Source organism: Lampetra fluviatilis, chromosome 52 (assembly GCF_964198595.1).
Source record: "Lampetra fluviatilis chromosome 52, kcLamFluv1.1, whole genome shotgun sequence".
Classification (NCBI taxonomy): domain Eukaryota; kingdom Metazoa; phylum Chordata; class Hyperoartia; order Petromyzontiformes; family Petromyzontidae; genus Lampetra; species Lampetra fluviatilis.
The window spans coordinates 7884096-7911739 of record NC_136326.1 but is presented as its reverse complement, the minus strand read 5'-3'; the positions used below and the strand labels follow the sequence as shown (position 1 = coordinate 7911739).

General features: G+C 54.1%; 1 protein-coding gene across 1 annotated transcript in view; it reads right to left on the bottom strand.

Annotated features, from left to right (window-relative positions):
* RPS6KA5 (ribosomal protein S6 kinase A5) overlaps positions 1–26916 on the bottom strand; it is a 51654-nt gene extending 24738 nt beyond the window's left edge. Inside the window, exons 1-4 of the mRNA XM_078878997.1 lie at positions 26482–26916; positions 2497–2568; positions 1831–2049; positions 1028–1143 (exon numbers count right to left, since the gene is read on the bottom strand). Of these exons, the coding sequence (XP_078735123.1) occupies positions 1028–1143; positions 1831–2049; positions 2497–2568; positions 26482–26542 (468 nt within the window). The 5' untranslated portion in view covers positions 26543–26916. The remainder of the gene's footprint in view (positions 1–1027; positions 1144–1830; positions 2050–2496; positions 2569–26481) is intronic.
* Positions 26917–27644: the final 728 nt, after the last annotated feature.

Below are 27644 nucleotides of genomic sequence, written 5' to 3'. Positions count from 1 at the left end.
CCCCCCCCCCCCCCCCCCAGAGGTCGCAATCGGGTACCCGATACCCGTACCCTACCCGATACCCGGCTACCCGTACCCGGCCGGGTATGGGTACCCGTTTGCGACCCTGGTGCGGTTGGGTACGGGTACGGGTAGGCCGTGAGTCACTGGTGAGTAACCGTTTGTGACTCATTTCCCAACGTCTTGTCTCTTCTCACAATTCAAGTTCCTAGAATCAACCCACCCGCGCCTGCAACATGGCTTCATCCCAGAGGTCGTAATCGGGTACCCGATACCCGGCTACCCGTACCCGGCCGGGTATCGGGTACGGGTACCCGTACCCTACCCGGCCGGGTACGGGTACGGGTGCCCGCTTGCGACCCTGGTGCGGCCGGGTACAGGTAAGGAATCAAAATTCGTTTGCGACCTGTGCCCCCCCCCATCATCTTAGCAGCTGATGATGCAGAGTCGAGTCTCGATGATTGTGCTGGAGAGTCGAACACCGCGCATTGAAGCAGGTGCTTTAGGCTGTGGCGGGGAGGGGAGGGGGTGCAGGGGAGCACGCCAGCAGAGGGTGCTCGCTACACATCTCCGTCAACAGCGGGTGCGACTGTAGCCGTGCAACCTAAACCATGGAACCATTGTATAGTAAACCCATACAGACTCATGGAGATGCACAGAGATATAGAGACACATAGAGATACATGAAAGACAAGCCACACCAGTACCAATGTTGCCATGCAACCTAAACCATGGAGCCATTGTATAGTAAACCCATACAGACTCATGAAGACGCACAGAGATATAGAGACACATAGAGAAATATGTTAAAGACAAGCAACAGCAGCAGGACCTCGACATCAATGGCATTGAGCTCCATGAACGTGTTGCCGCTGCCATCATGCGCGTGAACAGAACAGGACTCGAGAGCGTGGTTGAGTCACGGGCAGCAGCCGGTCTTCTGGGTTCGAACCCAGGGTCTCCGCCGTTGCCGGCTCGGTGTCCCCAACTTTTCGGAACGGTTCCCCAGGCGCGCTCGCGGGTTTACCTTGTGCAGGTGCTCCAGCGCCAGCACGATCTCGCCGATGTAGACGCGAACCTCGTCCTCGGTGAAGTGCTCCCGCTGGTACAGGTGGGTGAACATCTCCCCACCGTTCACATAGTCTGCGCGGGTGTGCAAAACGTGCGTCAGGGACGAGTCTCCGCGGCCGCAAGGAGCAACGCCGCTGGCCGAGGTCGCCCAAATCGAGCATCTCTTGGGGAAAAAATACGCGGTCTGTGAATGGGACGTTCGGAAGTTGGGATGAATATTGGGCCAAAAAGGCTGCTGTCTGGGCTATTGAATTCTGACCGAGTAATCAGTTCCGACTGGTGCGGACGCCCAAATATGGAATGTTATTTCTAAGGTTGCGTAAGGGTGCGAGAGAGTGGGGGGAGTGTGGAGGGAGGAGTGGGGGAGAAGCTGAGACAGGATGGACTCCAGTTTGCAGGTGTGCGAATGCGTGCGAGTTCTGGAGAATGGTGCGGAGCGGTGGCGGAGTGGTCAACGCACTGCGCTGCAAACCCGATACCCCAAGTTCGATGCCCGCTCACTTCCAATATCAGTGGCGAATATGCGAAGCGGTCCTGGACTTCCCCCACAAGCCGAGTCCCCCTGGTGCGCCGTGTCAACATCGGCACCAGGGGGACAAAGGCGGCCAGGCGTGCTTGTTGGCCAACCTCACCCTGTTGGTGTGCCGTGCCTGCCTCGAGAGCTGCTCGCTGAAGGTAGGCTACACACACGGTGTGGGGGAGGGGGGACCTTTGTTGGTCTTTGTCCTGCGTGCGGCCACGCGGGTTCGGCGCGCTCACCCAGGATGAGGTGCAGCTTGGTGTCCGTCTGGAAGGCGTAGTGCAGCGTGACAAGGAAGGGCGACTGGCGGATGTGCTCCAGCACCTGCCGCTCGGTGCGCGTGTGTTCGGCCGTCTTGGCCTTCTGCACGATGGAGGCCTTTTTGAGCACCTTCATGGCGTACAGCTTCCCCGCGTCGTGCCCGCTCACCTTGCGCACCAGGAACACCTTCCCGTACGCTGGATACGGGGCGGGGGGGTGGCAGGGGGGGGGGGAGGACGTCGCGGGTAAGCATTGAACCCCGCCACACGGCGCAGCGCGGGGTTTGTCGCGGGAGCCGCCCTCGAGAGCGCCGCTCGTCCCACGCTCCCGCGGAACGACGGTCGCCACTTCCCGCTGCTTGAGAGAGCCGCACGTGAGGCACCGGTGAGCTCGTCTCCTGTTATACAACCCTGCAGAGCCAGCGGTGGGAACGCCACAATCACCGGCACAATCGGCTGTGCAGAGGACGCAGCCCCCGGTGATGCCGGCGAAGCTGCAACGTCACACAAGGCCCCGTCGCCAGCGACGAGGCCTAAGACCGCACTGAGAAGGCCCGGAGAGCCGGTTTATTTCGCTCCTAAAACAAACGCGTCGATGACGCGGTGGAGGAAGGGGAGGGGTGGGGGTGGGTGGGAAGGACTCACCGCCGGTGCCGAGCACTTTCAAGAGTTCAAAGTTCTCCATTCCCACGCGCTCCGAGTACCCAGTGAGGTTGGCTGTGAACAGAAGAGCAGTCCGTGTTGGTAAATGTGACAGACCCTGAGCGTACACACAAAAGACAAAGGATTCCCCGTGTAGCCTTCGCAGACTGTTGAGGCAAGTGCTGTTAGTGAGGAGGGCCTATGAAGGCCGGCACGGCACACGGGGGGCTGGGTGGCCAACACCACGCCCGGCAACCTTTGTCTCCCATGTGGCGATGTTTACACACCGCACCAGGTACTCATTTGAGGCCCAGGACCGGTTCAAATATTCGTCACCGTTATTGGTCGCGAGCGAAAATAGAACTCGGGTGGCCGGGTTCGTAGCGCAGTGCGCGCTGACCATTGCAACGCTGCTCCCCATATGTACACACACACCGATGCACGTACGCGCATAAATACCGAACACGGAGGGCGACGAGCCGTGAGTGCCGCAAGACCGTGGCTGGCAGTGAATTGGACATTTTATAGTTTTTTTATGAGCAAAGACGCCAAACTGTGGCAGATGTTGCGAAACCAGTTTCCCTCTCACAACGGCTGCGGCTACTCCTAGCCACGTGCCACCGACCGCACTCAGTCTACCTGGCTCGGAGAATCTCCGCGCGCAGAAGAGAAAACTAAGGCGGCAGATCTGTGCAAACGTGCGAGACAAAAAAAAAGAGTCCCGCGTACCGACGTGCCTTTAACCAATTTTGCATTTCACAAAGAAACGGTGACCACGTCAACACACTCGTACACGTACGCGCGTCCGACACAGCCCACCACGAGCGCCGTTACATGACAACGACGAGCGACGATGCCCGCGGCAGCGCGAGGTCGCTGCGTCCGGCCACGGCGAGCTTCCGTCGTGAGCCCATCGAGCCCCCACGGCGCGACCGGTGCGATCCCTTAGTGCCACAACGACGACGACGCTTCACGATCCCCACCCACTGGCCGGTGTCTGTGCACGAGGCCAAGAGCCCTGAAGAATTCTGTTCACATTCCCCCACCCCCATCCTGCACACAAACTGCGCCGCCTTCGATATTCACAATTCCACCGCTGTGTAAACGTGCGTGCAAATTGTTGTGTAAACGCGCGTGCAAATTGTTGTGTAAACGTGCGTGCAAATTGTTGTGTAAACGTGCGTGCAAATTGTTGTGTAAACGTGCGTGCAAATTGTTGTGTAAACGTGCGTGCAAATTGTTGTGTAAACGTGCGTGCAAATTGTTGTCAGCGTACGTGCAAATTGTTGTGTAAACGTGCATGCAAATTGTTGTGTCAACGTAAGTGCAAATTGTTGTGTAAACGTAAGTGCAAATTGTTGTGTAAACGTATGTGCAAATTGCCGTGTCAACGTGCGTGCAAATCGCCGTGTCAACGTGCGTGCAAATTGCCGTGTCAACGTACGTGCAAATCGCCGTGTCAACGTGCGTGCAAATCGCCGTGTCAACGTACGTGCAAATCGCCGTGTCAACGTACGTGCAAATTGCCGTGTCAACGTGCGTGCAAATCGCCGTGTCAACGTACGTGCAAATTGCCGTGTCAACGTACGTGCAAATTGTTGTGTCAACGTACGTGCAAATTGCCGTGTAAACGTACGTGCAAATTGTTGTGTCAACGTGCGTGCAAATTGCCGTGTAAACGTACGTGCAAATTGTTGTGTAAACGTACGTGCAAATTGTTGTGTAAACGTACGTGCAAATTGCTGTGTCAACGTACGTGCAAATTGTTGTGTAAACGTACGTGCAAATTGTTGCGTCAACGTGCGTGCAAATTGCCGTGTAAACGTACGTGCAAATTGTTGTGTAAACGTACGTGCAAATTGTTGTGTAAACGTGCGTGCAAATTGTTGTGTCAATGTGCGTGCAAATTCCTAATTAAGATGGAAGCAGGAGGAGGATTTTTCATGGCTCTGGCTGCCTGCCTGATGATGCTGGTTGTAATTACCGGCGAAACGTCACGCTACTCGAATTTTAAATGCTGTCGGTTTGCACTCCAGCACACAACCGGTGTGCTGTACTGGTAACGAATTGCCACGTTTTGTTTAAATGACAAAACGTACTAATTGGCTGTGTCAGGAGATGGCGGGTTCAATGACACATTTATATTTACGCGATCCAACCCAAACAAACCCTCTTATGCATAATATTGGTCGCGAAACCCTACATGTTAAACGGCTTGCGATGTCTGTGAACCATTTACAAAACGTGACGGGGGTGGGAAGGGGGGAGGCAGGTCCTTGATTTCGCTGCTTTTCAACACCAAGTAAACCAATTCATTAAATAATAAGACCCACACACACACGCACGCACCAGTGGAGGTACGGTCCCCACTTCCCCCTCGGGGCCAGACTCGAACGAGCCACCGCCACGCTTTGATGAGAACACTCGAGAGGAGAGGGGGCGGCTTCCCTCGGCGCGTCGCCATGGAGTCCGGCCGCTTTCAACCCTCGCCACGGATCAATAACGGGAGAGAATCGCCACGTGCCTATCGATTTACTCGGCTCTTCTTGCCCGCACTGCAACAGATTCGGCCCCACAATGTAACGACGGCACGACACGCATGATCGTGTGAGAACACCGATTTGTGTGCGTAATTAAACGCCCTATCGTGTTAGTCCTTCCTTCCCCCAATACCCCCCGTCGTCCGTGCTGTCGGCTCCTTGCCCCACTTTACGTCCAGGCTCAAGACCTTCCTCTCTGCCTATGACCCATGACCGCCTCTCTCTCTCGACAAACCAAAGACGCACGGTGCTACTGGACAGCGCCGAGATGCGGTCGCATTTCCGAGCTATGTAAATCCGCGGCACCGCCTTGCAGTGTAGTGTTTTGTAATCGTTTTGTATCGAGCGTTAAGATGTATTCAAGTGTTAGAGTGATTCCCTGCTGCTCAAATGAGCCACATTGAGGCACGAGTGCTCATCTTCTGTTTACTGCCCCGCAGAGCCCAGTGATGGAAATTCCTCATTCCTACGGCATGGGCTAGTGTATCCACAGGACAACCACCATTGACTTCCCCGCAAAATGGTACCTATTTTACCAGCCCATGGAAGGATGATGGGCCGAGTCAACCCTCGACCAGGATTTTAACTCGCGCCCTTCCGACTGAGCCGCTGAGCCACCGGCCGGTTTCATGAGTCTCCAACTCCCATAGGGCTGTAGCAAATACACCGAGTCTGTGAGGCGATTGAGAGTTGTTTGTCAATACTTCACCATGCTCGTCGGTACGAGTTGGCGAAAGGTGGCGAGGGCGCAACCACGACCCGGGATCAGGTATCACCGACGTTAGCCGTGGCTGGGAATCCAACGCAGGCCGCTGGGTCCGCAGCACGGTGCGCCAAGCGTTGCGCCGCCGCTCCCCGCCCCAGGAGTAAAGTACCAGCGAATGCACGCCTGCACTTGCCAATGCAATCACGGGGGCCATTACTGCGGGGATCTGGACTTCGTCAACTGCGGACTGAAAACGCCGGCCTCGGCTCAGGCAACACCGGGGGGGGGGGGGGCACACGGCGCATATTTGCGTGCGGCGTTAATCCATCAACCGGGTTCTGTGAAGACTGCTTTGTTATTGCAGCACTATTCTAAGCTGCCTCAGGTGTAGACCTATAAAGAACTATTGCAACAATTTCGTGCCACGTAATCACTCCGGCCAAACTTTTCGTCACGAGAGCCCTCCGCCGCTCGACGCGGTCCAAACGAATTCAATGTTCACGTGCGCACCGCGTCGTTTGTTTCTCTGCGTCCCCCCCCACCCACCGGGTTGCTTTCGGTGATGCACAATTGGCAATTCCCGGGGTCACGCAGATTGTTGTCGTTTTGAGCTCCCTCGCCGGTGAGTCCGAGGGTGATTCTTCACAATGGAATTGTTAGCAATCAGGTACACTGGGGCGTTTCGCCCTAAACCGCGTCGAGCATCTTCAGGTTGCTGAACCAGGAAGTGAGAATTAAACAGCTACGGAAATGGCGATGATCTAACGCGCATGAGTCAGTGCGCCCACGTAAAGTTAAAAAAAGTTACGTTTTCGTTCCACAGGCCGAGCAGCCAAGGGGTTCACATCCTCACTCAATGTCCCCCCCGCGAGATCTTTCAACGGAGGAATTTACCCGAAATGTACTTGGCTCGCGAACACGCCGTTAAATTCTCTACTCAACTTAACGGAGCCATACACAAGATGAACAAGGGTCTTGATCGTGGCTGATGACGATTATGAATTCTCTACAATGGCACACGGTAAAAATTCTACTTTTACGAGTCACTGAAAAAGCTTGAAAAGTAAATAGAGAAGAATGCTGGGTTCACAAATCCCAAACAGCGGTGATTACGCCGGGCAGTGTTGAGCGAAGGAGCGGTTTAATTAAAATGTAAACACGTTGCCGATTGGCCTGGCAGAGCAAGCCAGCCAAGGGCGGCGCTGCTCAGCGATAGCGGCACAGGCGATGGGAGAGTGGTGGTCATCAGGGCCCGAGTGCCAATCGTGGTTCAAGCCAAGACTTTGGTGGCCACTCCTGATTCCACGAGGTCGTTATGGCAAGAACCCTCGCGACGTCAGGGCAAGAACCCTCGCGACGTCAGGCGACAACTTGGGGGGGCGGCACGACACCACTCTTGCGACAAATGTCAAAAGGCAAATAAAGTAAACTAAATTTAAACTTCGATTTAAAGCTTTCGTGACTGCAGGGATTCATCTTCTTGGTTCTTTCGGTAAAGTCACGTAGAATGGAAATAATAAAATAATAAAAATAAAACATATTTTATTATGTTTTATTTTTATTATTAATAATAAAAATAAAACATATTTTATTGTTTTATTTTTATTATTTTATAATTTCCATTCTACGTGACTTTACCGAAAGAACCAAGAAGATAAATTTAAACTATTGACAATAACAATATAATAATATTCTTTCGGTAAAGTCATTTAGATAGAAATAAAAAATATCACGACGCTTCGATCGCAACGCAAGCAATCGTCATCAGGTGATTGCGTTGCGATTGAATCTACGCGACTTTACCGAAAGACCCAAAGAATATGAATTCCTGCAGTCACGAAAACTTTAAGTCAACAATATAATCATCATATTGATGATATTAATAATATAATTCAAATAATAAACACCAAAAATAGGCTGAAGCACCCAGAGTGCAAACAATATTTATCTATCACTGCTGCAAGCATCTTATCTGCACTGATCGGGCACTGCAGAGGGGATATATTTAACTTGGCAGCAGCCCTGGGTTTCTAAACTTAGCAAGCTCAGTCACTTCTGTCAAAGCAGGGACCTCTTGCTGTGACAGAAAGTGCAGGGCCGTGACCAGGGCAACTTGCCCTGCCACACACCCTGGATGTAACAACAGCCACCCTGAGTCTCAAGGCTGTTTCTTCAAGAGGGTCCTGTTAGGTTTTCGCAGTCGGGAGGGGGGCGGGGGCGACGATAGCTGCGTTTCCCAAACGAGCTTTTAATTTCCCAATGTCGGTTGGAGAACTTGGACCGCGTCTATGGAACACAATGGCCTATATTCTTAGGTTTTTTTCGATACAGCTATCGTGCTGTGACTGTTCCACCTGAAGACGGAAGCTTGTGTTGCCTCCGAAACGTCGTGATTTTTATTTTTATTTTACTTTTATTAATTTAAATTTTTACCTACGTGACTTTACCGAAAAAAACCTAAGAATATGAATCCTTGCAGTCACGAAAGCTTCAAATCTAGAATTAACACAATGGCCTGCTCGTCTCGGAACGACGGCAACCACGAATTTAACGTGAAACCGGTGCGCCAAGCGGACAGCGCGCGGTACGCCGCAGTGAACATGCACCGCAGCATTAACCAGGGCAGCCCGCCGGAGTCGAGCCCCGAACCGACAAGCGGAGCGAACGCATTTATGATTACAAAACACACGAACGCGTACTCGTGCGCACCACCGAGCAACTAAAGGACTCGATGTTCGGAAAAGCAAGGGAGTGAATGATGTAATGATGCCTGTTGTCGCGGGCGTGCGGTAATCGAGAATTGCGGCGGTCACAGGCACCCACACCCGCGCAAGAGACATGTCGCGTCCTCGTGACCAAACGGCGCAATCGGCACGTCGGGAGGCGTGCGGCACGTGCCCGTCCCACGCGCGATGCACCGCACCTCCTTCGCACTGACTGCGTGCGCACGCACGCGCGTCTCCCGGAGTTACTCACGCTGGCGGGCGTGTGCACGCCGACAGCTCAAACACATCAAGGAGGCAGCGGGGACCACAGGTGGTGCCCTCTGCGAGTCATCCAAGTCAGTCAACCCATGGCACCTGGATCTGTCCCGTGACCTCCTGCCAGCAGCGAGCCTTCCACACTTCACGTGATAGCCTCGATGGGCACCCAGGCTGGCACATGCGACGTGGTGATGTCACCGCTACTTAGATGCGAATAGCGGCTGTTGTTTAAGTTGTGTGTACATCCAGCTTGGTATGATGTGATGTAGCACGTGTGTCTGTGTGTGACGATGTTTGTCTTTATGTAGCATTGTGCATAGGTTTGAGTCCCGACTCGTGCGCCTTCCTGCGTGGAGTTTGTGCGTTCTCGCCCTGTTCTGTAGAGTGTGAATGAGCGAGTGTGTGGAGTTTGTGCGTTCTCGCCCTGTTCTGTAGAGTGTGAATGAGCGAGTGTGTGGAGTTTGTGCGTTCTCGCCCTGTTCTGTAGAGTGTGAATGAGCGAGTGTGTGGAGTTTGTGCGTTCTCGCCCTGTTCTGTAGAGTGTGAATGAGCGAGTGTGTGGAGTTTGTGCGTTCTCGCCCTGTTCTGTAGAGTGTGAATGAGCGAGTGTGTGGAGTTTGTGTGTTCTCGCCCTGTTCTGCAGAGTGTGAATGAGTGTGTGGAGTTTGTTTGATCTCCGCCTGTTCTACATGGGTTTACTCCGGGTTCGCTGGTTTCCTTCCATAGCTAAACACCCCATACAATGTAACCAGTATAGGCCAACCACAATGTTTTTTTTTTGGGTTAGATCGTGTAAAAATAAATGTGTCGTTAAACCCGCCACCACCCTACATAGCCCATTAGTGAGGTTTGTCACGGAAACAGAACATGCCAATTCGTTACCAGTACAGCACAACGGTCTGTTTCAGAGCAAATCTACAACATTCACAATCCGGGTGTGACGTTTTTCCAGTAATTACAACCAGCATCATCAGGCGACAGCCAGATTTGTGAAGACATCCTCCTGTTTCATTCCTTAAATAGAGGGGTAGTTGTGATGACGTCACTTGCGAGCCCTTCACATGCGAAGGGGGGGGGGGTATTAATGAATGCGTATAAATTGGCCAAACAACATCCAGAAAGCTGAACAAAACAGCAGTAAACATCACCCCCTACTGAGAAAAAAACTTGGCAGGACCCTCCTGAAAACGGGGTCTTCAGACTTTGGCCAAGCTTTCCTGTGTAAACAAGCGCCATAAGCAGTGGATTGACCCCCGAACGATGATGGTGGTGGGGAGAGAGTTGGAATTAAAATAAAAATAATAACCGCGTGATGCAATATGTGTGTGCGTGTGTGTCCACGTGTGCTGTAGAGAGGGGAGCGGTAGTGTAGTAGCGGTTAGAGTGCTGCGCTACAAACCCAGCGACCCGAATTCGATTCCCGCTCACGACCAACACTGGTGATGATTATCTGAACCGGTCCTGGGCCTCCCCTAGGTCGCCTCAGCCTCAAATGAGTACCTGGTGCGATGTATAAACATCGCCACTGGTGGAGACAAAGGCGGTCGGGCGTGGTGCTGGCCACCCACCCCCTTGTGTGCCGTGCCGGCCTTCATAGGTGCTACCCACTAACAACACTTGCCCCAACAGTCTGTCAAGGCTACACGGGGGATCTTTGTCTTTGCTGCAGAGTAAGTGTGTGTGTTATTGCGTGATGTAATGCCTGTGTGTGGGTGTGTCAACGTGCGTGGGTGTGTCAACGTGCGCTGGTCATCGTGTGATGCAATGTGTGCGCTCGCGTGCATCTCATGCAGTCATCCCATAACACCTGGGGGGGGGGGGGGTCCTGTCCCGTGACTTCCTGCCGGCAGCGAGCGTTCCACATTTTACATGGCCTGCTTCAGCGTGTAAACATCGGCACCGGGGAGATAAAGGCAGCCTGGCGTGGTGTTGGCCACCTATCCTCCTCGTGTGCCGTGCAGGCCTTCATAGGTGCTCGCTAACCGCACTAGCGGCCTATTAAGGGCTGTGGGGGGGGGCATGTGGGGGGTAGCCTCTGTGTGTGCCGCTGCGTGTGTACGAGTGTGCCGCCAGTTTCGTGTTGCGACGCCAGTTTCCGGGCGTGAACCGCAGGACTCAAAAGTCGAAACCAATCTCCCCCTGGGATCTGCTTATTCAGGTTTAGTTCTCACTGGGCCGTGTTATTTTTCCCGCTCATGCCGTGTTGGTCCCCACCCCACCACCACCACACACAAGTTCACCTCGGTGCACTCCCACTACACAGGTTACCCCCCCCCCACCCTGTCCCCCCCCCGCCAACAGCTGGCTCCACCACCACGGCCGCATTTACCAGCTTCCCCAAAAAAGAACATGCACAATATCCTGGAGACCCCCCCCCCCTCAAACTCGACCGATGGCTACACAATTAAATGTCAATCTGGGCTGGTGGCGGCGGTGGAACGTGGCTGCCTGCGATCCAGCGCTGTGGAGGCAGCGGGCGATGGTGGTTCGCACACAAATGTTGTGAAACTCGCTACCTGCGGGTGCCCATGTTCTGCTTTCTGGCTCCATCTGCAACGGGGATCGAGCGTTGCCCCCTCGCGCAAGCCATGCTCTTGCTCCGGGCGCTGCAGTTTCCCTCCCACGTGTATAATAAACACGACTCGCTCATCATTAGTCGGCTGAAAACATCTTCCAAATAAAAAATAAACCCAAAGTAGCAGGATCCTCGTGAAAGTAATTCCTATGACTCAGTGTGGCTCTCCTGGATAAATAAGCAAATTTAAATGATATAATCCACCGATAGAGATGACGGGGGCTTCCCACACCCACCGCGCCGGGTGGTCGTTCGACCGTACTTCTCCGCGCTGGTCAGTGAGGGTTGGCGAAAGGTCGAGTCACGCCGCTCGGCGACTGACGCTTGGTTTGGCAAAAACAGCTGAGAGGAGGCTCGAGAGAAATGAGGTCCTGACCCCTGGACTAAATAAACAGGGGCCAGGGAACCGTCAGCACGACGGCTGGAGGAAGTTCTAGACGATGGGGGCAGCTGAGGATAATGAGTGATCCCTTCCCACTGAGCCAAGGTTGACTGGAGGGCATCGACAGAAAGCATTGTTTGCTGGAAGAGAAAGTGCGTGGACAGGAGTAGAGTGAAAAGAGAGGGGAGAGGTAGGAGAGTGCGTGGAGGGAAGTAAAGTGAGATGGAGAGGTGGGAGAGTGCGTGGAAAGCGTTACAGAATGCATTATATTTCTAACAGGGACACCGTGTGCCGGGTGCACACGCTGCACGCGCACGCCCGCCAGGCGGAACAGAACGTCCCTGCTGCTGCCAGCCACACCCGAGCCGTCGACCCGAATCTGTACTTGGACAGAGCCTGGGACACGACGCCTCGCTCGGTGAAGCTGCACTTGGAAACCGACACAGCGCAGCCCGGTAAGACCCCCACCCTCTCCAATCGCTTAAATTAACAGTTGATGGCTCTAAAAATAATTGCATTCTTTCCGCAAGTAGCTGGCCAAGTAGACACACGGCCGCACATGCGCACACACACAAGACAAAGATCCCCCATATAGCCTAAAAGATACTGTTCGGGCAAGTGCTGTTACCGAGCACCTATGAAGGCCAAAAGCACGCCCGACCACCTTTGTCTCTCCAGTGGCAATGTTTTCCAACACCGCACCAGGTGCTCATTTGAGGCTGAGTCGACCTAGGGGAGACCCAGGACCGGTTCAGATAATCGTCACTGGTGTTGGCCGCGAGCGGGAATCGAACCCGGGTGGCCGGGTTCATAGCGCAGCGTGGCGCTAACCGCTACACTACCGCGCACACACACACACGTGCCCACCCTGACACACACTGACAAAGATCCCCCGTATAGCCTTAACAGACTGTAGGGGCAAGTTCTGTTAGCGAGCACCTATGAAGTCCGGAACGGTACACGAGGGGGTGGGTGGCCAGCACCACGCCCGACCGCCTTTGTCTCCCCAGTGGCGATGTTTACACACCGCACCAGGTATTAATTTAAGGCTGAGTCGACCTAGGGGAGGCCCAGGACCGGTTCAGATAATCGTCACTGGTGTTAGCCGTGAGCGGGAATCAAATCCGGGTCGCTAGGTTCATAGCGCAGCGCGCTAACCGCTACACTACCGCTCCCCATACACACCCTGACACACCCTGACACACACTGACACACGCGTGTCCCCCACCCCACCGGTCTGCACAATCTCGGCGTGCCGCGTCGTCGCGCACGCGTCGCAGCTGCTGACCGCCAATTACGCCACCGCCTCCAAGTGCGATAAGCTCACAAAGCCAAAGCCCAAGCGACTTCCTGCCACACGCTGCTGCTCGTCGCCTGCGTACGGCCCCTGCAGGGACCGCGGAAGTTCCTCATGCCCATGGCGGAGGGCGAGTTCGTCCACAGGACGACCGCCGTTGCCGTCCCCGCAGCGTGGCATTCGATCGGTCGACCCTGGAGAGGCGATGGGCCAGAGTCAACCCCCCAAATGAGGGTTCGCGACCTTCCAATCGCGAGCCGCTCGCTCGACGGTCATGCAGCGGAGAAGCGCGTTAAGGAGAGAAAACGTGCATCTTCTCACTTCGTGTGCCGTGTTGCAGAGATAAGGAAATAATTTTTTTTGCAACGGATGTCCTGGTTCTGGAGCCATTCAGCAGCGCTGGTTGAAACTGGCTCCGGGTTTGCACCGGGAGCCAGCCAGGGAGGGACCGAGGTGCCGGGGTGAAGTGGTCTCTCGTTTGCAGGTGCAGCCGGCAAGGGGTCTAGCGGTGGCCACGGTGGGTCACGTGAGAGTGGGAGATGTACAGAGATGTGCGGAGATGATTCACAAAATCTGCTTCTCGTGCCAGTCACACCAACACCAAATGCAGAGCCGCCTGCGCTGGCACCGCTGCGTCTGTTCGGAGCTACACCCACGGGAGTAAAGCCGCTGGATTTAACAGAGATCCCATTGGCACCCTGCTCCTCCTCTGCCTACCGCGTGGGAAGAGGCTTCTGTGCACGAGGACAGAGCGATCACAAACATTCGCAGCTTTGTGAGAATCAATTTCATCCGTGTAACTGGGTTTGTGTCTTCACAGATTAACATCACCGTCGTCGTCGTCGTCGTCAGCCATGGTCAATTCACTTCTAGATGAAAGCCTCCCCCCCCCCTCCCACGATCTCGCGATGTTATAACCAAACCAGCAAATTGCATCGCTCCATCTCCGCGATGAACGTTATCGTGATTTTTTTTTATCGTAAAGTGCAAAAAAAGTAGTGACGCGTTGCACGGAGTTGCAATCTCGCAGCGGGGGTTGGTCGACACGAACACGGTGGAACGCAGCAGCAGCAGAAAACGCATTCCCCGTTCCTTAGCCAGGCAAAGCAGGAGCTCTCACCTCAAACGGTTTACGACATCGAGCTCGGTCGACGGACCACGCCGAACGCAAACGGGGGGGGAGGGGGGGGGGATGCGTTCAGTTGGTGCGCAGCTATTTCAGAAGCGGGAAATAAATGCGGTCATCGCCCCGGTCAACTTCCAAACAGCAACCGGGGTCACCGTGACCAGCGCTCGCCGGTCCGCCTCGTCTCGCAGCAATATCTGGAGGTCAGCTTCATTGGCCGAGACGTCGCTTTCGTGCCGTTCGTGCACATGCAGCAACGAGGCGAGCGAGCCGGCGCCCTGGCCACCAGCGGTGATCCCCCGTCACGAGCGACCAACAGCAAAATGTTGGAAACCGGCAAAGCTCGCTCGCGCATCTGCGTGTTGCAGCCTAGCTGGTAGGCAAGGGTGGCACAGCAGAGACACTCGTGCCCAGCAGCAAGAAGGGTCTGGGTTCAATTTACGACTAGGGAGCCATCCTGCCTGGAGTTTGTATGACCTCCCCCCCTGTTCTGCCGATAGCGAGTGAGTGTTGTGGGGAGCGATCACGCAGCGGTTAGCGCGCCGCGCCATGAACCCTATCAATTCCCGCTCACGGCCACCAACACCAATGACAATTATCTCAACCGGTCCTGGACCTCCCCTAGGTCTATTCAGTCTTATATGAGCACCTGGTGCGATGTGTAAACTTCAACACTGGGGTTACAAAGGCAGCTGGGCAAGGTGCCAGCCACCCACCCCCTCGTGCACCGTGCCGGCCTTCGTGGGTGCTCGCTAACAGCACTTGCCCCAAAAGGCTGTTCAGGCTATACAAGTTATCTTGTGCGAGGGAGCGTGAGCGAGTGGAGTTGATGTTCTCCCCGTGTTCTGCATGGGTTTCCTCTAGGTTCTCCGCTTTCCTCCCACAGCTTAAAAGAAACACACCGGTATTGGCAAAAAAAATACCCACAGATTTTCTCAATTGGGAATACACACACACACAGCATCAACGTCGCACCCTCCTGCGAAAACTTGGCAGGACCCTCTTGAAAAACAGTATTGAGGCTCGGCGAGGCATTCCTGGGTAAACAAGCGTAGTCGTAGTAATAATAGATCATAATAAGTAGAACAGACATATCGGTTACGCCAACTTTAATACTCATCAGTGGAGTACAGCCCTGCCAATCTGCTGCCTCAATTGTGCGTGGAGCTGCCGTACACAAGAGCGTCCACCACAAACCAACCAACGCGGCCAGAGCCACGCCGCTCACGACGCGGCCAGTGCCACGCTGGTCGCGACCCAGTCCACAGGCGCCGAGTGGACCAGGCTGTTTGCAAGGGTTCGGGCGCAGCCGTGGGGCGGCACGGTAGCGAAAGTTCCGCTGCACTGACGATCGCAGAGCGAGGGTGAAACGCGTCTTAAGTTGCGACGGTGATTGACTGCCACTGTGAAACGTCGACGGCCTCACTCTGTGCTTTTTGGGCTTCATTAAAGCAGCCAGGGGTATTTGGGCCAGGCTACGCGAGCGTGCGTCGTAACAACGTGTGCCGCGACATCGCATTCGTCGCGTAACGATGCGCCGGCCACATCCTCTACACCCTCCCCCCCCTGACCCGGCGCTGCCGATGTAAACGAACCCTGCCACACCGCGCACTTTCCGACCACACAACCGAGCCGTACCGGGGCCGCGCCAGGGCCCTGGCAAGCCGGCCCGGCGTGGAACGGGAGGTGTGTGCCTGGGTTGTTGGCTTTCGAAACGCAGAAACAAAAAAAACGCCTGTTGCCGAGTCAAGCCGCACGAGGACCGACACACCATACGCCAAAAATGACGACCCCCCCGCACGCAACCCTGCTTGGCCTGCTTGGCCCCCTGAGCTTCACGGTTTGGTTCTGGCTCGGCTTGGCAAAGAGCCAGTGGAAAATCACCCATACCGTGAGGGCCCCGCGTGCTGGGGCGGCTTGGGGAAAAAAAGGGGTGACGAGCTAGGGTTCTCGTGCGCCATGTCGGCAAACGCACGTCTTCTTCGTCCATACGACGGGGGAGTCGATGCGCGACATTTGTGTTCCGGTCGAGGGCGACGAGCAGGCCGGCAAAGCCAAGCGGCACCGAACCGCCGGGAGCAGCAGAACCTCACGGCTTCCCCTTGCCCTCCGCAAGCAGCGCCCTGTACCGAACCCGCACCACCGCCAACCCCCGCCCCGCTACACTGACAGTGACCACACTCGTGCCGTGCTGTGGAAAGTGAGAACTCCGAGCGAGAAGACTCCACTTGCTCGTCCGTTAAGGAATGAGCAAATTAAACGGCCTAGCTTTTGTCCTCTCACTTAATCCACGGCGCTCCCATCGCCGCCGTGCCCCGTCATCGGCAAATCGTACGGCAGTTCACTTAGCCGCGAGTGGCTTTGTGGGATAACTCCTCCGCCCAATTACTTTTCCATTTTCCCCAATCCGATCTCAATCCGATAAGGGGGGGACCAGACCAAGCGAGCAGGCGCTTCCCGCCTCGTCGCAGTAACGTGACGGGGGGAGGGGTGCGTTGCGGTGCACACACAACCGACAAAGTCAACCGTGCACTCAAGCGTGGTGTTCGCTTCCTCGACACGGCTGCTCAGCGAGCAGGCGAACCACAGTTACTGAAGAGTAACAAACAGGACTGGCAGAGTGCACGGGCGTCACGCTGCACGCCGGTTTTACAGAGCGTGGGATTATTTATGCGACGAGTCAATGGTTTGATGCCAATAGGACTCCGACTGTACCACGATGCAGAATAGATTTTGTTGGGTCGGATCATTGTGTCGGGCAGAGGAGGGGCGGTGTACAACACGCATTTTACTCGTGCAATCCGGCCCAAAAATCTATTGCAAATCGTGATATTGGTCGCGAAAGCAGCTTGCGTGGTGAATGCACCACCTCCGTCGCGGATGACAATGCCATTTGTTCCGAGTACGTCCGGCACCACCGTGGCATTCTACGAGCATTTCTCGATCATCGAGGAAGGTGGACAAATGCATTTTCTCTCAATCACGGCCACAATTGGCTGCACACCGCTGCATCTGCAGGCTGCACCGTGTGCTTCTTCGGCACGACGTTCGACGTTTCGCTCCACGTTGCTAAAATTCAGTTTCTGAAGAAGCTCCCATTGCAACCGAACGCTGCGCAGCGGCAAGCTGCACGGCGCAGCCACGACAACCTAACACTGTAGCATCGTAGCCGTAATCGGCTGAGCGAAGGGCAACTTCGAGATTACACCAACGATTACCAACACGGGCCCAGTGCCTTCGCGATTGTGCCATTTCAATGATGCGATTGGACCAAACGAGTCTCGCGGTGCACTCTAACGGGCGCGAGCTTTAATCATTAAACAAAGATGACCGACACGTGTGAAATGTGAGAAACACACGCCCAAAGTCGTCGCACTGCCCTGCTGTGTGGCAGCATCACAGGAGGCTGCTCAATAACCATACTAATAACTTGGTACATTTGATATTCGCGCCATCCTTATAGCACGGGGTTGTCAAGTAGAGGACGTTTTACAGACACCATCCGTGGTAGTTTGACAGCACGGGCGCGACGTTGCCACGCACGCGTGATCCCAACCGAGCAATTTGTGGGGGTAATTTTTACCAAATATGGGGCCGTGACGGCGACGCACAATGGGCCTGCGCGTTTCGAACGACGCCTGGGGATCTTTAACGGCCGCTGCAAAGCGGACGGTGTGTGGTATTCGTATGTCCAATACCCAGCACGGCATTAAGCAAGGGACGTCTGGTGGATTCCAGCCACGAAACTCTGCGGCGAGAGGCGAACGCGCATTACCGCCGGGCCGCGCTCGTTGTAAGCCCTGGCTTTGGCCGCGGATACAAACCATGGCAACCGCTCAGCTGCTCCCCAACGCATAAGCATCGCGTGGTAACGGCTTAAGCAATGTTTACGATCCCATCCAATTGAAAAGCGAGCCGGTCACAAGTCTCCCCAGGTGATTTGCAATTGTGTCGATTGCATCGTAGCAACATTCTTTGCATTGTTATCAGGTGTTGGCTTTTAAGGCCCTTTGAAAGACCACGCTGGCCGAAATAAATCGCCTTTTGTCAGGTGGGATTTTTCAGAGAATAGCGGAGAACGAAGTCCTGATGACAGTACGGAAACCTGCGTTTGGTGGCACGCAGTGCAACCCATGCGGAAGGGTGCTGATGTTTGCGCGGTGCGCGGGTTGCCAGACGAACGATCGGAAAATGCTTTGCCCTGTGTTAAACAAGGAAGCAACACGAGACCCACGGCCCTTGTTGAAGATCTCTCGCATGCTCATCGTTTCTGCTTTTAGTGATTGGTCACATCGCAGCGTCTCTACTTTAAATACAATTGATAATTATCAATCGTCCTCCCCCAATTTTATTCTGACTGCTCTCGGCGTCACGTCGTCGCAGAGCCATTCACGAGATCGTGCAGAGCAGTGCACCTCCCCTTTGTGTAAGAGAACAGCCCCCACGGAAGCGGGGTTCACAGAGCTACCTCTCAGATCCCTTCATCAGGTGACCTCCCGTTCCACCCAAATAGAGAGCAGCACTTTCACAACTCGCCCTGCCACCGAGAGTAAGGCTCATCCATTCCCACTCTAGCCGAGCCGTGGTGGCTATGCACATGACCTGTAACGCAGCGCTGTGGAGGCATCGAGGTTTGGTGGATCGCGCAATTGCCGTGGAACTCCTTACCCGTGGGCATCAAGGTGCCATGCCCTGGCTGCCCAAAAGAAGGAAGTTCGGCAAATGTGAACTCCATGTGAGCCATCTGTGTTGGTTGGTTTTTTCCAGGTGCCCTGGTTATTTCCCAAATATAAACACTCATTAGTTGGCCAATAACTGCTTAATAGATCGAGGAACGCGGAGCCTTTCCCACTCATCTGTGAGCCCTTGTACCTCTTGAGTCGTCCTCTCTCTCGCTCTTCGAGAGTGAGCGAATACTGTGCATTGTTACAAGTTGAAACAATTATAATCATTAATTATTACTGACGGTCAAACTGATATTGTCAATTCTCAGCACGGGAATTGTAACCAAATTAACTGCAAAACCAAACTTGTGACGATGCTTTTTTTGTTTGCGCAGCCATTGGCGACCTGTCCGAGTTCATCACCTCTCGACAAGCGAGAGGCCGCGTCTAATCACAGGCAGCGGCTGACTGAACACTTAATCCGGGCTCTCAGCAGTGTCGGCTCAGCGGCCTGACTGACGTCCGAGCCGTCCGGCCACCTCCAAGTGTCTCCCCAGCTTAAGCAAGGATCTCCGCTGGTAGCCCTAAGCCAGCGGCGGAAACTCCACCTTCCCACGACGGAGGCCAGTTCACCTGTTCGGAGAATCGCAAATGACTTCCTACAATGCACAAGGGACCTATCAAAAATGCAGGATCAACTCGGAACTACCGCGCACGGCACGGCCGATTGGGCAAACATCAATTTTAGGAACGCAGGGATAGGAAAGCCAACCCCTGCTCCACCTTACCCACTGTGGACACTGCCCAGACAATGGTGGGCGCCAACTGTCGACACGCATGTGCCGTGGATCATTACAAGGAGCACCTCACAACAGCGTGACAATCCCACCGTTCGCGCGCATCTTTCATGTCCTGAAAAACAACGGCGAGCCGCCGTGAGCGCTGCCTTTCCCCGGAGTTCTCGCGCACTAAAGAAAAAACGTCCGGAATAGAAAAAATAAAGAATGGTGGGTGGAGCGTTTGAGAAGTAGGGCAATCGCTGTCAAGGCACCAAGGGGAACAGTGATATAATCCACCTCCCACCTCCCTCGCGGGGCACAGATTTAATAACACGAAACTGGGGCCGTTCCAATCGTTTTTATTTTTGCCGGCATCAACCGCGTGAACAGTAACGTTAAAACCGGTTTGCCGCGCGCCTAGACGTGTCTGTCATTTCAGCGTAAACAAACGTGTTCGCCCGTTTTAACCGAGGAACGGAGGGGGGCTGCCACGGCGGGTGTAGTGGTCAGAGGTCGCCGGTTCGATTCTATCTCCTGGCGCGACAGTTAATCCAACGGGCGCAAGTTTCTTAAATCCCCCCTCCCGCTCCCCCAACCTCTGTCCACTCGGCAGCATCCATGGCTTTCACCGCGGTTAGTCAATCAACAGGTGCTACGTGATGGGGTAAAAAAGTGTGGCTAACGACCACCTCTTCCTACTCAAAACCCACTGGAGATTCTGCAAAAACGGTTACCGGTTCGCGACCCTGCGCAGGGAACCTTTCCTGCCTTTTGCCGATTGCCACCACCACCGGGTTGCACGCGGGGAGCGATTTCAGACGCCGACTTCAAAGCGGCATTTGCATCAAAGCAGTTGTTCACATCAGACGGCGAATTTTAAGCAGCCGCATCGTGCAACTGTGCAGCTATTAGGTCCGCATTGGCACTGTGTCCGAGCTCTTCACATTCCTTGCAGGGATTTTTATTTGGACAGCTAAATTGACCCAATCAATAGCGATACAGCCCCCATACGGATTTGCATCGCATCTCAGGACGCTGCACAGATTCGGTGGGGTGCGTTTGTTTACAAGACAGAGGTGGACATGAGTCGTAGGCCGAGGAGGGGAGAGGAAGGTGTTGGACCTGGACTAAAATGGGTCCAGGGATCCGAAGAGAGTTTCAGATCCCGGGGGAAGCAGAGGAGAAGGAGTGACCTCCCACTGAGCAAAGATTGACTCAGGGATTCAAGGGAAACCCTTGGTTGCTGGTTGTTTAGAGTGTGTGCAGGGGAGTAGAGTGAGATGAGGGGGGAGAGGTAGCAGAATGCATGGAAGGGGGTAGAGTGAGTTGACAGGGGAGTGCTGGGCAGGCGTGAGTCTGTGGAGGTTTCTCAAGTGGACGCTGTCGTACCTTTCTGATCGGCAATCCTCAGTCAGGGTGGGCTCGTACACATCTCCTGAAATAAAGCATTATGTGGCGTCCCCCAGGGCTCCGTCCTCGGTCCCCTGCTGTTCACAGCCTACACTTCCCCGATCGGCCGCCTCATTGCAAGGTGGTGTTAAGCACCACTCATATGCGGACGACACTATTCTGTTCACCGCCATCAATTCTACCAATGCGTCTGGTTTTGAGAGGCTCTCGGAATGCACCACTGCCTTGCAACAGTGGTTCTCTGCACACAACCTTGCCCTTAATCCGTCAAAGTCAGTGGCCATCATGTTAGGTACCAGGCAAAGTCTCAACTCATCAGCGCCCCCCAACACACATACACATCTTTGGTCACAGCATCAGGTTCAGCCGATCACTTCAGCTACCTCGGTGTCATCCTACATTCAACTTTATCCTTCGACCGTCAAACCAATCATATCATCAGTTCATGTAACTTTCACCTGAAGGCTCTCAGACACTTACGTCCTCTCATCTCCACTGAAACTGCCAACACGTTGGCATGTTGCAGTTGGGTCTCGCCTTGACTATTGCAACTCCGTCCTAGTCCAGTCCTCCTCTGGCAACCTAAAAAAACTTCAAAGACTACAAAACAACCTGGCACGTGTCGTCATTGGCCGCACTCATCCCCTTCTCGACTCACTTGCCTCTCTCTCCGTGCCCTCCACTGGCTACCCATTGTCCGCAGGGTCGCATACAAGATCGCCTGCCTCTGCCACCATGCCTTCACATCTGCCTGCCCGCCGTACCTCTCTTCACTATTGACGACTTGCAGCACAGCACACGGCAGATGCCTTCGCAGTGCGACTCGCGACCTCCTCTTGATACCAAGATCCAGGATGGTCACGTCGATGCGCCGCTTCTCGGTGGCTACCCCAACAGTCTGGAACGCAATCCCTCTGCACATTCGCAGCATCACCTCAATCGCCTCCTTCAAGAGACACTTAAAAACTCACCTCTATAACCATGCTTTCGAGTGACTCTGAGCTTGGCTCCGCGTCTCTGAGTTGCGGTCATTACGTCCGCAAATTTGTGCACGTTATAAATTGCATTCTTATTTCGATTTAAAGCTTTCGTGACTGCAGGGATTCATCTTCTTGGTTCTTTCGGTAAAGTCACGTAGAATGGAAATAATAAAATAATAAAAATATAACATAATAAAATAATTCTCACGACGTTTCTGCCACACCGCAAGCAGCCGCCCTCAGGTGGAGAACAGGTCCACCTGAGGACGGCTGCTTGCGTTGTGGCCGAAACGTCGTGAGAATTATTTTATTATGTTTTATTTTTATTATTTTATTATTTCCATTCTACGTGACTTTACCGAAAGAACCAAGAAGATGCATTCTTATTATTAAGATCGTGAACACGACGAGTGGTGTGGACATTCACTCCAGGATTTGCCCTGGGCTGCTCTAAAATTTACAACCAGAAACAGCGGTCACGTCGCACGTCCCTCCCGACTGACTGCCACTCTAACTCCCTCGAGCACTTACGACTGAACCATCAGGCGTGCCCCATTCCTGCCCCGGGCATAAACCCAGGCAATCGAGGGAGGGGGGGAGGTTAAAAAAAGTCCCATTTCCACCCGGGTTACAGTTTCTCACGTTCGTCGTGAACCCAAAGCTGCGGGAAATAACCGAGTGACATAATCCAGACCGCTCACTCCACGCCCGCACTCTTTTCCAAAATTACGATCAATGCAAAAAAAGTCAAAGAATGTGTTTTTTTTACATCGTTCCAGGCTCAGCTTAAATACACGAGCGCCGGTGAACACGGAGGAATAGAAACAGCGATGCTACCACCGCTGCATCGTCATGTGGCTCACAGCAATTGGCAATGCGGAGTCTCGCAGTGGCAAGAGATGAACACTTAGCAGATGCCCGACAACTCTTACACATGGGGTGGCACTGCATTTTTATCCTCACGCAGTTTCTGAGCACAGGGCCAAAGGTCTAATACAGCCAGCACACCACTCTCAAAATTGCTATAAGAGATAACACGTTTATTTGATTGAACGAGGTTAAACGAGCTGGGGAAAAATAGATGATGGGAGGGAATTCCAAAGTGGAGCAGTACGAGCGAAGAAGAAAAAAGGATAAATATTTTGACCTGCAGTGTGGCGAGCGGATGAGTGAGTGAACCTGTGTTGTTGTTGTGATCTACAGTGTGGTAGCTGAACACACAGTGCAGACAGCAGGAAACAATTTCTGGCAGATCGAGTCCTCAACATGGGTCGAGGAACCATCGAGCGAAGTCCACAGGAACGGTAACCATGGCAGTAGCCACAAAAGAGTTCTAAGGAGGCGAGACTGCCCGCCTAACCCTTGCACATTAACAAGACGCTTGCGAATGTGCCTTTTGCACCCCAAGGTGGTTGTCCAATTAAAGCGAGTACAGCCCTTGGTCAATCCACTCCTGCCGTACGAGGGCCTCCCCCACGCGCCGTGTCTGTCATGGGGATCGTGTGATCATACTTCATCCACGCTGATCAGTGGCGGTTGGCGAATGGTTGTGGGGGGGGGCTGGCAGGGAAGCAAGAGCGGTCAAGATAGCACTTGCCACTGGTGTCAGCCATGGCCCGGAAAAATCGCAACACGCGTAGCCGGGTTCATCGTGCAGTGGCGCTAACCACTGTGCCACCGTTACGGTCTGAATGTGGCATGCCGAGATACGACGTCAATCAGGTCGCACGTCTTATCAAGGCTGTCACCGCACAACCGTGTGGTGCAGGAAGCTCCGCTTCTCAACCCCGAAGCTCATTTGGAGATTTTTCAACAACCAGGTCCCATGTGCAAAATGACACTCATCCTGGTCTCTTGAGTTCTTAACTGGTTAAACAAAATAGACTTAACTGACATCCCCGGGGCTGGAGTTGTACCGTCAGATGTTCATTGCATAAGCCACCACCTTCAATATTGGAGCATGTTCAGAAGCAGAATATGTATTTATACTGGAGGAATCCGATGAACGATAAAGCTCTTTTTCACAGATGTGCGGTATAAGGGCGGGTAAGAACATTACAACAACAAACTAAACCATCCCCATCCTACCAGTCAAAGCCCACTGAGGTATTAACTTCTTTTTCAGAAGCGACCTGGCCACAAATGATAGCTCAACAAGGTGACTTATCATTTGGACATTTATAGCAGCAAAATAGTCTAAATAGTGTCAATGCATTTTTCTAAATGTGGAGTGAAAAACTGGAGGACCCAGAGAAAAAAATCCACACTACCACGGGGAGAACATGCAAACTCCAAATAAACAGGCATCAGGGTCGGAACCTAACCCCCGACCTCCTGTATACCAGGCGAGGTAGTTAAGCTGGCGAGATGGGCTTCTCTGTACGTCTAAAGCCCTTTTTGTCAATCTACCACTGAACGGACTTTACCGTTTACATGTTATTCAAGTAGTCACCGTATATCTGTTCAATGTTTCCGTGGCTAACATTTGTATAATTGTACTCGATGATCGGTATGCAGAGCCATGCCAACTGCAAGGGAATTTAGACGTTTTATTGCCAACGACAACCACCTACCTCAGCAAGCAAGACTTCGAGAAATGTACCTAGCCACCTACTAGAGTCGTGATCCCCATCCCGGGATCACGCTGCTGTTGTCATCACCACCTTCATCATCATAGAATCTCTCACCCTGATCCAGAACAACGCTTGCCAACAAAGTGGAACAACGCGAACGTCCAGAACAAACACTTCAATCGAGGTTTTTGGGTTCGATCGCGTGAATATAAATGTGTTGCTAAACCCCCCACTACACGACATAGCCAAATAGTAAGGTTTAGTACGGGTTGCATAACCCACAAAAGCCTCTGTTATGGATATTGGTCGCAAAAGCCCACGCATTAAACAAACAACCTCATTTGAAACCCCAAACATTGTCACATCTCCTGGCTTTCACATTCCTCCTCGTCCCGGTGTGACCGCCGACAGCATCAGAACATCAACGGCAGCCGGCCGATTCGCCAGCGGACCTCAGCATTGCACATTTCGCTCACGAACGCATTGCAAAAAATATACAATGAGCCCGGAAGAAAACTGCCGGAGCCCATAACACAGGTTTTTGGGTTAGATCGCGTAAATATAAATGTGTCGTTAAACCCGCCACCACCCGACACAACCAATTAATAAGGTTTGTCACGTAAACAGAACATGGCAATTCGTTAATTGTACAGCACACCGGTGCGTTGGAGAGTAAATCCACAACATTTACAATCCGAGTACGACGTTTCGCCATAATTACAACCAGCATCATCAGGCGACAGCCAGATTTCTGCCGGAGCCCGCTTGCGTTCCAGAGCTTTAAATGATGTAACGCCAATTAATGTTCGTGCGAAACGTTCAATGTTGTCATGCGACGCTGTCGGGTTTTTTTTCTCTCTCTCTCTCAGATATCTCTTCGCTTCATTGCTGCACTCTTTCTTTTTTATGTCATCTGGCAAAGCAAAAAAAAAGACAGATCGCCTTTGCAAACGAGAGACTTTATCGTGGTCTCTCTTTGAGTTCTCTCAGCTGGTTAAACAAAATTAACTGGACACTTGAACCCGAGGGAGCCCTTCCCCGTGGCGTTGTAGGTCACGGGAGAGGTGATGACCGCGCGTAAACAGCGAGCAAGGCCGTGGCAGCCAGGCAGTGGGCTTGAGTCAAACTTCTCGCTGCTGCCGAACCCGAGTTCGACTCTCAACCCAGGCTTAACATCAACGGCGAGTGGCGTCTGAACCGGTCCTGCGGGCCCACCGTCACCAACTTAACATGCATCAACAACAACAACAACCACCACAACCACGCGACATACAACCAGCATGACAACCACAACCAATCACCAAAACAAACCACCACGACATCTACCTCCAACCACCACTGCCAAACCACAGCCACCACTAACAACCACCAAAACACCACCATGTCAAGCACCACCACCACCACCGCGGTAAACGCCTCGACTGCTTCCCATGGCAGGGACGAGAGGCAGCCACAGCACGCGAGCCGTGGTCCCAAAGCTCCGTCTCCCCTGCCCCCCCCCTCTCACCGGTCCCCCCTCTCTCTGACCCCCCTCTCTCCCTGGGCCCCCTCTCTCACCAGTCCCCTCTCTCTCTGACCCCCCTCTCTCACCGGGGCCCCCCCTCTCTCTAAACCCCCTCTCTCTGACCCCCCCTCTCTCTCTGACCCCCTCTCTCTCTGACCCCCCCTCTCTCTCTGACCCCCCCTCTCTGACCCCCCCCTCTCTCTGACCCCCCTCTCTCTGACCCCCCTCTCTCTGACGCCCCCCCTTCTCTCTCTGACCCCCCTCTCCCAGACCCCTTCTCTCTGACCCCCTCTCTCTGGGCCCCCCTCTCTCTGCCCCCCTCTCTCTGCCCCCCTCTCTCTGCCCCCCTCTCTCTGCCCCCCTCTCTCTGACCCCCACTCTCTGACCCCCTCTCTCTGCCCCCCTCTCTCTGCCCCCCTCTCTCTGCCCCCCTCTCTCTGCCCCCCTCTCTCTGCCCCCCTCTCTCACCGGTGCGCAGCTGCAGCTCCACAGTGACCGAGTCTCCATCGGACGAGGAGCTCTCCCCCATGACCGCGGTTCCTCCTCCTGCTCCGGCTGCTGCTGCTCCAGATCCTCCTCCTCCTCGTCTACCTCGTCAGGGCCATCGCGGCGGCGGCAGCAGCAGGGACTCCCCTCAATGCCGATGTTGTCGTTGATGATGTTGTTGCTGATGTTGTTGTTGTTGATGTTGTTGATGATGTTGTTGTTGTTGATGTTGTTGTCGCGTGTGAATTACGCCGCCTGTGACTCACGTGTACGGCCTCACCCTGACACTCTCCCCTGCCTCTCCTTTTACTCTCCTGACGCTCTCTCTTTACTCTCCCTTCACTTTGCGCGCTCTCCCCACGCTCCTTCCGCTCTCCCCGCTTTCTTTTTACTTCCCCCCTCTCTCTTTCCTCTCCCTTCTCTCTTTCCTCTCACTTCCCTCTCCCCTCGCTCTCCCTTCCCTCTCCCCCCTCGCTCTCCCTTCCCTCTCCCCCCTCGCTCTCCCTTCGCTCTCCCCCTCGCCCTTCCCTCTCCCCTCGCTCTCTCCTCGCTCTCCCTTCCCTCTCCCCTCGCTCTCTCCTCGCTCTCCCTTCCCTCTCCCCTCGCTCTCCTTTCCCTCTCCCCTCGCTCTCTCTTCGCTCTCCCTTCCCTCCCCCCTCTCCGCTGTGAGCCAGCGCACGCGCCCGACCAATCGCAGCGCGCGGCGCCGGTCACGTGACGCCGCGTCCCAAAATCCTCACCCGGGCTCGGCTGCTTCCTGGGCACCCCCCGCTGCCGCCAATGGAAGCGCGCCGCGCCGGTCACGTGGGCCGGGCACTGCCCTCACGTGGGCGTGGCGGCTCCAGCTCGGCACCACGTGGGCCCTCGCCGGCTCTATCCGCTGCTGGCTGCGTTGGAGCGTTGAGATTTTAAACTTCGCTTGTTTTGGCCAAGGGAAAAGATTCACCGAGTCTCGCGACAACATTACGAGGGAGGTTCTTGCCAAGTGTTTTGGGCAGTTTTGGGGCAATTTAATAAATTTGCAGGTACCGTTTGGCCAATTTCAGTCATACATTGTTACGTTTCATTCACTTATTTTAATACGCTGGTCAGCGCGCGTTGTTGAAGGCGGGGAGCATATAAAGTGCAGTACAACGATGTATGTT